We start from the raw sequence: 13,654 nt of genomic DNA on the forward strand, positions 1-13,654 counted from the left end.
TCTATGCTACTAAATATTCCACGGTCAACTGTTAGTGATATTATAACAAAGTGGAAGCAACTGGAAAAAGCAGGAACTCAGCCACAAAGTGGTAGGCCACATAAAATGACAGAGCGGGGTCAACACATGCTGAAGCACACAGTGCGCAGAAATTGCCAATTGTCTGCAGATTCAATAGCTAAAGACCTCCAAACTTCATATGGCCTTCAGATTAGCACAACAACAGTGCATAGAGAGCTTCAAGGAAGGAAGGTTTCCATGGTCGAGCAGCTGCATCCAAGCCTTACATCACCAAGTGCAATGCAAAGTGTCGGATGCAGTGGTGTAAAGCACACCGCCACTGGACTCTAGCGCACTGGAGACGTGTTCTCTGGAGTGATGAGTCATTCTTCACTGGCAATCCGATGGGTTTGGCAGTTACCAGGAGAACAGTACTTGCCTGACTGCATTGTGCCAAGTGTAAAGTTTGGTGGGGGGATTGTGGTGTGGGGCTGTTTTTTAGGGGTTGGGCTTGGTCCCCTAGTTCCAGTGAAGGGAAATATTAAGGCATCAGCATACCAAGACATTTTGGACAATTTCATGCTCCCAACTTTGTTGGAACAGTTTGGGATTCCCTTCCTGTTCCAACATGAGTGCGCACCAGTGCACAAAGCAAGGTCCATAAAAACATGGATGAGCGAGTTTGGGGTGGAGAAACTTGACTGGCCTGCAGAGAGTCCTGACCTCAACATGATAGAACACCTTTGGGATGAACTAGAGCGGAGACTGAGGGCCAGGCCTTCTCATCCAACATCAGTGCCTGACCTCACAAATGCTCTTCTGGAAGAATGGTCAAACATTCCCATAGACACACTCCTAAACCTTGTGGACAGCCTTCCCAGAAGAGTTGAAGCTGTTGTAGCTGCAAAGGGTGGGCCAACTCAATATTGAACCCTATGGACTGGGATGCCATTAAAGCTCATGTGCGTGCAAAGACAGGCATCTCAGTACCTTTGGCAATATAGTGCATATATTTTTTATATATATATATATATATATATATATATATATATATATATATATATCCCAAGAATAAAACTGTTTCCAAACTGTAATTTCAGATTTTAAAAATTCTACTTTCTGGGATCTCTATTTTCTAGTGAAAGCCCTTTGTTTATATTTGAGGGAATCTATACTGATGGAGTATGGGAATTGCCATTGGTGCCAACACCATTTCTCTGGCTGTCATGATCATTCCATAAGCTTCAGTGCTTTTGGGGTTGCTGACCTGTAGGTAGAATAAGACTGATATCAGAAGATAGGAATCACCTATCTTCCCCTATGGGCATGCTTCCTCCTTGAGTAGAACTGTGATGTGGTGCTCCACCACTGCTCCCTTTTAATAAGGCAGACTCTGCAATTGTACGGATTATCAAAGGAATGAATGACTTCCATTCTGGAATATGGTTGCCTCATCTTCATGATTTTGCACATTTTCAGCTGCTAATTTGACCCTCTAACAGTCTGAAGTTGACCATACAAGCTACAATCTCATTGTGCCATTTGTTTTAGCTCTGTAGTGGAAGGGCCTTCCTTAAAACATTCAAAGTGGTTGAATTACTAAAGGCAAATAGACAGTTTAATTTATAGAAGTTGCATTTTGCAAAGAACTTGCCCCTAAAGTTTGGTGAATGAGGTGACGTTCTCTTGACTTCCACCATCCAGTCTTGTTCAAGCAAAAAAATGCTGTTTATTTTCCTTGCACATGATTGGGTATTTTTTGCAAAGTAAAATGTCACCCAATTCATTAAGCTTTGGGGAAATACCTGTGCAGAGTGAACAGTCTATTTGCCTTTAGTAAATCAACCACAAAGTGAATGGGTTGTTTAGATACATGGGTATTGATAAATCTACAGATTGTGTGTATCTCATAGGAGGTATATGCAAAATGTAACTCATACTATCGCTTCTAAATGAACTGTGTTGTTGCCCATATCAATCCAATTTTTCATTCAATATTTCAAATTGGTACTAAAAAAGGCAAAACTCAACTGTGAAAAGTAAGGTACGTTTTATCAACCAATCAACCTGATCAGTTGCTATTAGTTTCCTCACCCCCATTGTTCTGCCTTACTGGTGTTTATCTGTGTTAGATAACACGCAACCCTGGATCAGATGCATGGTGCTTGTGCACTTCCAGGTCTATGGAAAGCACAAGTGCAGCAACTCCTACAACCCAGCAGGAAAGATATCCCCTAAGATAAAATCTGATTTATACAGTTTTTATATTAGGTATTTATATAGTGCTGATAATTTATACAGTGCTTTACATATTCACACTAGTCCCTGCCTTTGAGGAGCTTACAATCTAAGGTCCCTACCTCACATGCATATATACACGTACTAGGACCAGTTTAGATAGGAGCCAATTAACCTACCAGCATGTCTTTGGAGTGTGGGAGGAAATCTACACAAGCACGGGGATGACATGCAAACTGTAGCCTCCTACATGTCATGAAATTCAACCCTAATGCTGCAAGGCAAGAGTTCTAACCACTAAGCCACTGTGCTGTCCATATATATATCCTAGAAACTGTGTCCAGTAAGCTGTATAGGTGGAACACATGTGTGCTTTCGACAGGAGTCAACTGACTCACCAGCATGTCTTTGGAGTGTGGAAGAATACCCATGCAAGCACAGGGAGAACATACAAATTCCATGCAGGAAATGTTCTGGATGGCATTTATCCCTAGTGCTGCAAGGCAAGAAAGACAACCATTCATCCACTTTGCTGCCTGTATTATTTATATATATCCTACAAACTGTGTCCAGTAATCTTCACGGAGTGAGCACATGTGTGATTTAGATAGAAGCCAACAGACCTACTAATATGTCTTTGGAGTGTGGGAGGAAACAAGCACAGGGAGAACATGCAAACGCCATGCAGGTGGTGTACTGGATGGGATTCGACCCTAGTGCTAACCACGAAGCCTAGAAACCTGTGTTCAGTAATCTGAGTGAGCACACATGTGTTTTAGAGCCAACTGACCACCAGCATGTCTTTGGAGTGTGGGAGGAAAGCATGGCAAGCATGCAAACCCCTTGCAAAATGTATCCTGAATGGGATTTGATCCTGGTGCTGCAATTCAAGAATGCTAACCACTAAGCCATTGCATATGTACACATACTAGGGCCAACTGCCCTACCAACATGTCTTTGGAGTGTGAGAGGAAACCAATGCAAACATGCAAAAAGGGAATCATGCAAACCCTAGTTTGCTACACGGCAATCGATTCTAGTGCTGCAAGGCAAGGTGATGCTATCCACTAAGTCACTGTTCTGTCTATATACATATAGGAACTGTGTCCAATAATCGGCATGGAGTGAGCACATGGTGTGATTTAGATAGGAGCCAATGGACCTACCAGCATGTCTTTGGAGTGTGGGAGGAAACACAAGCACAGGGAGAACATGTACATTGCATACTGTAAGTATTCTGGATGGGATTCGACCCTCATGCTGCAGGGCAAGAATGCTAACCAATAAGCTTCTGTGCTGTCTGTATATACCTAGAAACTGTGTCCAGCAATCGGCATAGAACGAGCACAAGTGTGATTTAGATTGGAGCTAATGGACCTGCCAGTATGTCTTAGGAATGTGGGAGGAAACCCAAACAAGCCCAGGGAGAACATGCAGCTTCCTTGCAAGAAGTGTCCTGGATGGGATTCGAACCTGATTCTGCAAGGCAAGAGTGTTAACCACTAAGCCACTGCATATATACAGATACTAGGGCCAACTAGCCTACCAGCATGTCTTTGGAGCATGGGAAGAAACCCATGCAAGGTCCATGCAGGTAGTGTCTTAGGACCTTAGTGCTATATATACACACATGTATGTAAATATATATATTATATATATCATGTATACAGTGCATATATATATACACACACAGTATAATATATATACGGGCAGCACAGTGATTAAATGGTTAGCACTTCCACCTGGCAGCACTAGGGTCATCAGCTCTAATTCCAACCACGGTACCACCTGCCTGGAGTTTGCATGTTTTCCCTGTGCAGGTTTTCTCCGGGTACTCTGGTTTCCTCGCACACTCAAAAGACACGCTGGTAGGTTAATTGGATCCTGTCTAAATTGGCCCTAGTATGTATGAATGTGAGTTAGGGACCTTAGATTGTACGCTCCTTGAGAGTTAGGGACTGATGTGAATGTACAACATATATGTAAAGCGCTGCGTAAATTAATGGCGCTATATAAGTACTTGTCATAAAATTATATATATATGTTTTATGTCCTAGATGCTGTGTCCAAAAATCTGCATTGAGTACATGTGTGATGACCAAGTGCTTCCAGTGCAATATTTGCTGCGGTTACATGTGCAGCGACTGAGCTGTGGCATGCAGACCTCATTGGTCAATTCTGACACCATCTGGCACCGACTTTTTGCTGACCTAGATATCAAGTGAAGGCAGTCAGCCTTGTCCAGCCAGGAAAGCCTATTGCATTGAGCTTACACAGCCCATTGCAATGCATGCTTCCAGTCTCCCCTTTGCTTGATTATCCATTTGCTGCTCATTGATCTGTATTTAGGAAACACATGAATACTCTGCACTTCCCAATTACCCTGGCATGAAATCTCATCATCCTGAACAAGATGTATCACCCCCTCCCCTCTCTCTTTTTTTTCCCAGGAGGAGCTCTAAAAATAATAATTCCCCCCCACCCCCCTGCATTACATGCACTCAGGATCTCCTCCTCACCCTCCCATGCTTATCTGTGCAGTGCCTCCAAATTCACTGTTTTGGGTGTCACAAATAAAACGGATCTAACAGATTGTAATTCCTGCAAAGGACACAAAAAGCTGCTGTGTGTGAACAGTGAAGGGTCTGTTGAGACGAGGCCACGCCCCCTCCTCCAGACACCATGTTAGCCACGCCCACCGGCTTCTTTCCTACATTGCTGCTGCTTGTATGAGCAAGATGATGATCAGCTCAGCGCTGAACACAATTAAATGGGGCTTTTCTGCCCCCCCCCCCCCCTTTAGGGGAACTGTGCATACCATCTCCAGTGCATAAAATAAATAAACAAAAAAAAAAAAACATCATTGGCAACTGAGGCTGTATACTGGGATTAGATGTGTTTTTGCAAACACCATCTGTCGACCATTAGTGTATTTATAATATGGGGAAAAGTCAATAATGAAATCACAGCTGATTGCAGCGTGTGCAGTAATAGATTATTAATAGGTGCTGAACAGCAAGCAAGTTCATTAATGAGCAGCCTATAGGATTGAAGGGATGGATTCCTCCATAGCATGGCAATGTGGGATCATCTATTATGTCATTCTGTGATGCATACTTGAAATACCTCCACATCCTCAGCAGGCTGCAGAGAGATGGACTGGAGGCTACCGACCCTTCCAAGCCCATAGCCTGACAACTTACAGGAATACTTTCTAAGAGGTGGGGGGGTCGGGTGCTGCCTGGGGATTTTTCTTTGGCATCAATAAATGGGGCTGTCGGGGTATTATTTGATGCAGAGCTGGATGGAACCGATCCCTCTCTTCCCTTTTGCAAATGCTGATTGTCGGTGTCACATTTGTTGAACGTTTAAACGACCACAAAAAAGGGAGGGGGGGTTGTATCCCTTGACTGCATTCAGCTGCTTTGTCAATGGAAAATTGGATGATGGAAGCTGCTTTGCAATCTCTCACTCCCTAATGCTGGAGCAATACAGGTGATAATGTAATAGCACACACATTTTTAGACTCAGACGAGCTTGAGCTGTGATTAGACTAATGGCATCCTTCTTTTAGCTCTGCTGGTACAATGTGATCTTCTGAACACATCAGAGTTTTAAGGCCAAGCATGCAGATTATACAGTTTTCCCTCTAGATATGGACTGGTGCCAGTTAATGGCTTGGTTTGGCAAAGGCTAAATGGGTTTGAATTGCCGGCCGTTAATACAAGTCAGAAAGCAAAAAATATTACCATTTCAGTGCATTTTGGTCATACATGTGACACATTCACAGCGGACCACCTAAGCTCTGTTTTTTTAATGGCACATGTAATACCAAATCCATACAGAAGCTTGCAGGTCCACTAGATTACAAATGTTCAACAAGGCAACGAGCCATGGACAAAGTATGAAGCCCCTAGGTGTGGAGCTGTGCATGGTTTGACATGAGCTGAATGAGTTTTAGCTAATGAAAGTAATAAAATAATTACAGTTTCAGTTCATCTGGTCATACATGTAAGATACTCACAGCAGATCACCCAATATCTATATGTTTTCTCTTTAATTAATACCAAATCCATCAAGGAGCTTCTCAGTCTTTCAGGTCCACCTAGGCTATAAGTGTTCAACAAGCCATGGACAAAGTAAGAAGTTCCTACAGCAGACCACCCAATCTCTACACCTGTCATGTCTTTAATTAATACCAAATCCATTTAGGAGCTGCTCAGTCTTGCAGGTCCACCTAGGCTAGTGTTCAACAAGCTATGGACAAAGTAAGAAGCTCCTACTGTACACCACCTAATCTCTACACCTGTCATGTCTTTAATTAATACCAAATCCATTTAGGAGCTGCTCAGTCTTGCAGGTCCACCTAGGCTAGTGTTCAACAAGCTATGGACAAAGTAAGAAGCTCCTACTGTACACCACCTAATCTCTACACCTGTCATGTCTTTAATAAATACCAAATACATCTAGGAGCTTCTCAGTCTTGCAGGTCCACCTAGGCTAGTGTTCAACAAGCCATGGACAAAGTAAGAAGTTCCTACAGCAGACCACCCAATCTCTACACCTGTCATGTCTTTAATTAATACCAAATCCATTTAGGAGCTGCTCAGTATTGCAGGTCCACCTAGGCTAGTGTTCAACAAGCTATGGACAAAGTAAGAAGCTCCTACTGTACACCACCTAATCTCTACACCTGTCATGTCTTTAATAAATACCAAATACATCTAGGAGCTTCTCAGTCTTGCAGGTCCACCTAGGCTAGCGTTCAACAAGCCATGGACAAAGTAAGAAGCCCCTACAGCAGACCACCCAATCTCTACACCTGTCATGTCTTTAATTAATACCAAATCCATCTAGGATCTTCTCAGTCTTGCAGGTCCACCTAGGCTAGTGTTCAACAAGCCATGGACAAAGTATGAAACCCCTACAGCACACCACCTAATTTCTACACCTGTAAACCCTTTAACTAATACCAAATCCATCTAGGAGCTTCTCAGTCTTGCAGGTCCACCTAGGCTGTAAGTGTTCAACAAGCCATGGACAAGTATGAAGCCCCTAAGTGTGGAGTTGTGCGTGGTTTGTCATGAGCTAAATGGGTTTTAGCTAAAGTAATAAAGTAAAAACAATTACAATTTCAGTTCATGTGTGTAGGATACTCACATCAGACCACCCAATCTCTACACCTGTAATCTCTTTAACTAATACCAAATCCATCTAGGAGCTTCTCAGTCTTGCAGGTCCACCTAGGCTGTAAGTGTTCAACACGCCATGGACAAAGTATGAAGCCCCTAGGTGTGGAGTTGTGCATGGCTTGGCATAAGCTAAATGGGTTTTAACTAATGAAAGTAATAAAGTAAAATAAATATATCAGTTCATCTGGTCATACATGTACTACAAACAACAGTCTACCCAAGCTCTATACCTGTCATCCCTTTAACTAATACCAAATCCATCTGGGAGCTTCTCAGTCTTGCAGGTCCACCTAGGTTATACATGTTCAACAAGACATGGACAAAGTGCAGTAGCCCACAGCACCCAATCAGAACCCAACCTTCCTTGATCTGACTTTTTTTTTTTTTTTGGAAAACTGGAGATTGGCTACCATGGGCTATTGCAGTTTTGCAATTTTTGGATGGGTCTGTGTGGGTCACTTGGGAATTCTTGACCTGAGAAAAGTCTAAGACAATAGACAAGGTCAACGAATAGGTGAGGAACTCATGTCAAGAGGTTGAAGAACTTACCATACACCCCTTGGCTAGTGACTCCTTCCACGAGAACTGTCAATAGGCACAAGATCACGAAAGATAAATCCATCTTCACGTTAAAATGGACATATCCAGTCCAAGAGGACACAACAAGAGTTTCCAAAGGCCAGGGACTGAAGAAACTACCCCAAGGGTGTCAGTTTAAATTCCAGCTCACAGGTGTCTTGCTGGTCAGCACACAGTGACAGGATTGCTTGCTCTTAGTATTTTAAGAAGTAGGGTGGTGGTGGAGGGGGGATGTCTTCTGTAGTAGGACCTAGAGGGAATATCCCTTGGTCAATCAAACGAGATGATGCTCAGATGCTAATTGAATCCTTGGTCAGCTTCTTTAATGGGGGTTTAAAAAGTAACTTGCAGTGTTCCCTGGAGAGCAATTAAAAGAGCATACTGATCGCTGTCCAGCCAAGACCCTCCAAATTTACCTCCCCCCATGCCATTAGTTGCCATTGCAAATGCAAGTAGAAGAAGCAAAGGAGAAGAAGAGGAGGAAGGAAGGAAAATCCCAGATCCAGCCTGGCAACCGAGGTTTCTGTAGGAAGAAGGATCTAGGCTGACCACTCATCCGATCCAAGCCAATGACATAAGAGAAGAGACAGGTCCAGATCGCAGCCAGGAGCCCCCCATAGGAATGAATGGAAGAGGAGCACAGGACCAGCCCCAGCTGCAGGAAATGCAAATGAAGCTAAACCTGGCAGGGAGGGATTGCAGCATATATTAATATTCTTGTCATTTTTTTGTGGCGGAATCCAAAGGCTGCAACTCTCCCCCCCTCCAAAAAAAAAAAGAGAAAAAAAAAAAAAAGGATCTGCTGCTATCCCCGGTGTCTGGGAAGGAGGGGTGGGAGGGGGTAGGTGGTGGCTTGTCCTGCACCTGGACTCCCGGTCCCTGGGACCTGTGTCTGTGGTGTGTCTGTGTGTGTGTCAGTGTATGTGTATGTGTGTGTGCAGGCAGGAGCAGGAAGGAGAGACAGGGCTGTGTGTGGTCACGTTGGGCTCTACGTGTAGAGGAGCTGGAGCCTGCTAGCCGCAGCCAGGCGACGTCAAAGCTGCGTGTCTCCCCCCATCCCTGCTACACCCCCACCTCCCTGCCTCCTCTCCCTCCCTCTCCCTGCCTTCTCCCAGCACAGCTCATCTGTATGGGGAGCACAGAGCACGAAGCTGCAGAAAGAGGGGGTACACCAGAATAGGGGTGAGGGAGGAAGGGGGGATGGGGGGGAGATGGGGAATGGGGGGGCATTACTGCTGATGACATCCAATGCCACCCACAGCACAGGCTCCGGATTATGCGCCTCCCCTCCGCCCCCATTAATCTCTGTATAGAAGCAGAGCGTGGGAATCAGGCTTTGTGAATGAAATGTGGGGGTCCTCCGCGGGTAAGACCCCGCACCCCCCACAGCGGCTGGGGAGCGGAGCGGGATGCGCCAGTCAGAGAGGCCGGCAGGTGTGAGGAGCGCTGGAGGAGGGAGCGGCGGAATCCAGCACCTTGGACAGGTCCGTCCCGGCCATAGGCAGCATACAGGGAGAGCGGACGGAGCTCCGACACCCTACACACATCCCGCCCTATACAAGGGTAGCTCAGTGTCACCCTGTATGTACAAGGACAGGCTCACCCTATACAAGGGACAGGCTCACCCTATACAAGGACAGGCTCACCCTATACAAGGGACAGGCTCACCCTATACAAGGACAGGCTCACCGTATACAAGGGACAGACTCACCCTATACAAGGACAGGCTCACCCTATACAAGGGACAGGCTCACCCTATACAAGGACAGGCTCACCCTATACAAGGACAGGCTCACCCTATACAAGGGACAGGCTCACCCTATACAAGGACAGGCTCACCCTATACAAGGGACAGGCTCACCCTATACAAGGTAGCTCAGTGTCACCCTGTATGTACAAGGACAGTCTCACCCTATACAAGGGACAGTCTCACCCTATACAAGGGACAGGCTCACCCTATACAAGGGACAGTCTCACCCTATACAAGGGACAGGCTCACCCTATACAAGGGACAGGCTCACCCTATACAAGGACAGGCTCACCCTATACAAGGGACAGACTCACCCTATACAAGGACAGGCTCACCCTATACAAGGGACAGGCTCACCCTATACAAGGGACAGGCTCACCCTATACAAGGTAGCTCAGTGTCACCCTGTATGTACAAGGACAGTCTCACCCTATACAAGGGACAGTCTCACCCTATACAAGGGACAGGCTCACCCTATACAAGGGACAGTCTCACCCTATACAAGGGACAGGCTCACCCTATACAAGGGACAGTCTCACCCTATACAAGGGACAGGCTCACCCTATACAAGGGACAGGCTCACCCTATACAAGGGACAGACTCACCATATACAAGGGTAGCTCAGTGTCACCCTGTATGTACAAGGACAGGCTCACCCTATACAAGGGACAGTCCTACCCTATTCAAGGGACAGTCTCACCCTATACAAGAGACAGTCTCACCCTATACAAGGGACAGTCTCACCCTATACAAGGGACAGGCTCACCCTATACAAGGGACATGCTCACCCTATACAAGGGACAGTCCCACCCTATTCAAGGGACAGTCTCACCCTATACAAGGGACAGGCTCACCCTATACAAGGTAGCTCAGTGTTACCCTGTAAGTACAAGGACAGGCTCACCCTATACAAGGGACAGGCTAGCCCTATACAAGGGACAGTCTCACCCTATACAAGGAACAGTGTCACCCTATACAAGGAGCAGTCTCACCCCATGCAAGGAACAGTCTCACCCTATGCAAGGAACAGTGTCCCCCTATACAAGGACAGGCTCACCCTATACAAGGACAGGCTCACCCTATACAAGGGACAGGCTCACCCTATACAAGGACAGGCTCACCCTATACAAGGGACAGGCTCACCCTATACAAGGTAGCTCAGTGTCACCCTGTATGTACAAGGACAGTCTCACCCTATACAAGGGACAGTCTCACCCTATACAAGGGACAGGCTCACCCTATACAAGGGACAGTCTCACCCTATACAAGGGACAGGCTCACCCTATACAAGGGACAGGCTCACCCTATACAAGGACAGGCTCACCCTATACAAGGGACAGACTCACCCTATACAAGGACAGGCTCACCCTATACAAGGGACAGGCTCACCCTATACAAGGGACAGGCTCACCCTATACAAGGTAGCTCAGTGTCACCCTGTATGTACAAGGACAGTCTCACCCTATACAAGGGACAGTCTCACCCTATACAAGGGACAGGCTCACCCTATACAAGGGACAGTCTCACCCTATACAAGGGACAGGCTCACCCTATACAAGGGACAGTCTCACCCTATACAAGGGACAGGCTCACCCTATACAAGGGACAGGCTCACCCTATACAAGGGACAGACTCACCATATACAAGGGTAGCTCAGTGTCACCCTGTATGTACAAGGACAGGCTCACCCTATACAAGGGACAGTCCTACCCTATTCAAGGGACAGTCTCACCCTATACAAGAGACAGTCTCACCCTATACAAGGGACAGTCTCACCCTATACAAGGGACAGGCTCACCCTATACAAGGGACATGCTCACCCTATACAAGGGACAGTCCCACCCTATTCAAGGGACAGTCTCACCCTATACAAGGGACAGGCTCACCCTATACAAGGTAGCTCAGTGTTACCCTGTAAGTACAAGGACAGGCTCACCCTATACAAGGGACAGGCTAGCCCTATACAAGGGACAGTCTCACCCTATACAAGGAACAGTGTCACCCTATACAAGGAGCAGTCTCACCCCATGCAAGGAACAGTCTCACCCTATGCAAGGAACAGTGTCCCCCTATACAAGGACAGGCTCACCCTATACAAGGAACAATGTCACCCTATAGTAGGGACAGACTCACCCTATACAAGGAACAGTATCACCCTATACAAGGATAGCTCAGTGTCACCCTATACAAGGGACAGTGTCAACCTATACAATGGATAGCTCAGTGTCACTCTATGCAAGGGACAGTGTCACCTTATACAAGGGATAGCTCAGTGTCACCCTATACAAGGGATAGCTCAGTGTCACCCTAGAAAAGGGACAGTCTCACCCTGTACAAGAAACAGTGTCACCCTATACAAGGAACAGCTCAATGTCACCCTATACAAGGGACAATGTCACCCTATACAAGAGACAGCCCAGTGTCACCTTATACAAGAGACAGCTCAATGTCACCCTAATCAAGAGACAGCTCAGTGTCATCCTGTACAAGGGACAATATAACCCTGTACAAGGGACAGCTCATTATCACCCTAAACAAGGAACAGTGTCACCCTATACAAGGGATAACTCAGTGTCACCCTATAGAAGGGACAGTCTCATCCTATACAAGGAACAGTGTCACCCTATACAAGGGGCAGCTCAGTCACCCCATACAAAGACAGTCTCACCCTATACAAGAAAAAGTGTCATCCTATACAAGGGGCAGTCTCACCCTATACAAAAGGGGCAGCCCAATGTCACCCTATACAAGGACAGTCTCATCCTGTACAAAGAACAGTGTCACCCTATACAAGGGGCAGCTCAGTATCACCCTATACAAGGAACAGTGTCACCCTATACAATGGATAGCTCAGTGTCACCCTATAGAAGGGACAGTCTCACGATATACAAAAGGGGTAGCTCAGTGTCACCCTATACAAGGATAGTCTCGGCCTATAAAAGAAATAGTGTCACCCTATATAAGGGGCAGCTCAGTGTCACACTATATAAGGAACATCATTGCTCTATACAAAAGGAAGCTCAGTGTTAGCCTATAGGAGAAACATCCTTACCCTATACAAGGGACAGTGTCACCCTATACAAGGGACAGCTCAGTGTCACCCTATACAAGGGACATTGTCACCCTATAAAAGGAACAGCTCAGTGTCACTATACAAGGGACAATGTCACCCTATACAAGGAACAGCTCAATGTCACCCTATACAAGGGAAAGTTGAGTGTCACCCTAATCAAGAGACAGCTCAGTGTCACCCTGAACAAGGGACAATATCACCATATATAAGGGACAGTATTCACAGTATTCAAGGGACAGCTCAGTGTCACCCTAAACAAAGGACAGTTTGGTGTAATCCCATACAAGAACAGCTCAGTGTCACCCTACACAAAGGACAGGTCAGTATCACCCTGTACAAGAGATAACTCAGGGTCACCCTATGCAAGGGTCAGCTTAGTGTAACCCTGAACAAAGGACAGTTCAGTGTCACCCTATACAAGGAACAGATCAGTGTAAGAGGCCATTTTTCCACTGACAACCAGTATAAGGGGTATTTTCCCACTGGCTGCCAGTGTAAGGGGTCATTGTCCCACTGATTACCAGTGTAAGGGGGCAATTTACCACTGACAACCAGTATAAGGGCTATTTTCCCACTAGCTGCCAGTGTAAGGGGGCAATTTACCACTGATTACCAGTGTAAGGGAGCAATTTACCACTGATTACCAGTGTAAGGGGGCAATTTACCACTGACAACCAGTGTAAGGGGGACATTTTCCACTGATCACAACTGTAAAAGTGATATTTTTTCACTAATCACTTATGCATAGAGGCACTTTTCCACTGACCATCAATCTAAGAGGCTATTTTTCCAATGATCACCAGTGCAAAGTGTTTTTTTTCC

General features: G+C 45.9%; 1 protein-coding gene across 4 annotated transcripts in view; it reads right to left on the reverse strand.

Annotated features, from left to right (window-relative positions):
- MDGA2 (MAM domain containing glycosylphosphatidylinositol anchor 2) overlaps positions 1-9,025 on the reverse strand; it is a 954,572-nt gene extending 945,547 nt beyond the window's left edge. For 2 of the 4 annotated variants that reach the window (XM_089657421.1, XM_089657420.1), the window contains exon 1: positions 7,980-9,025. In XM_089657421.1, the coding sequence (XP_089513547.1) occupies positions 7,980-8,052 (73 nt within the window). In that variant the 5' untranslated portion in view covers positions 8,053-9,025. The remainder of the gene's footprint in view (positions 1-7,979) is intronic. The other 2 variants (XM_089657423.1, XM_089657422.1) reach the window with 1 other exon arrangement.
- Between the last annotated feature and the right edge of the window lie 4,629 nt (positions 9,026-13,654).

The sequence above is a fragment of the Staurois parvus genome, unplaced genomic scaffold, assembly GCF_062004578.1.
Source record: "Staurois parvus isolate SC_StPar_1 unplaced genomic scaffold, SC_StPar_1.0 ptg000997l, whole genome shotgun sequence".
Classification (NCBI taxonomy): Eukaryota; Metazoa; Chordata; class Amphibia; order Anura; family Ranidae; genus Staurois; species Staurois parvus.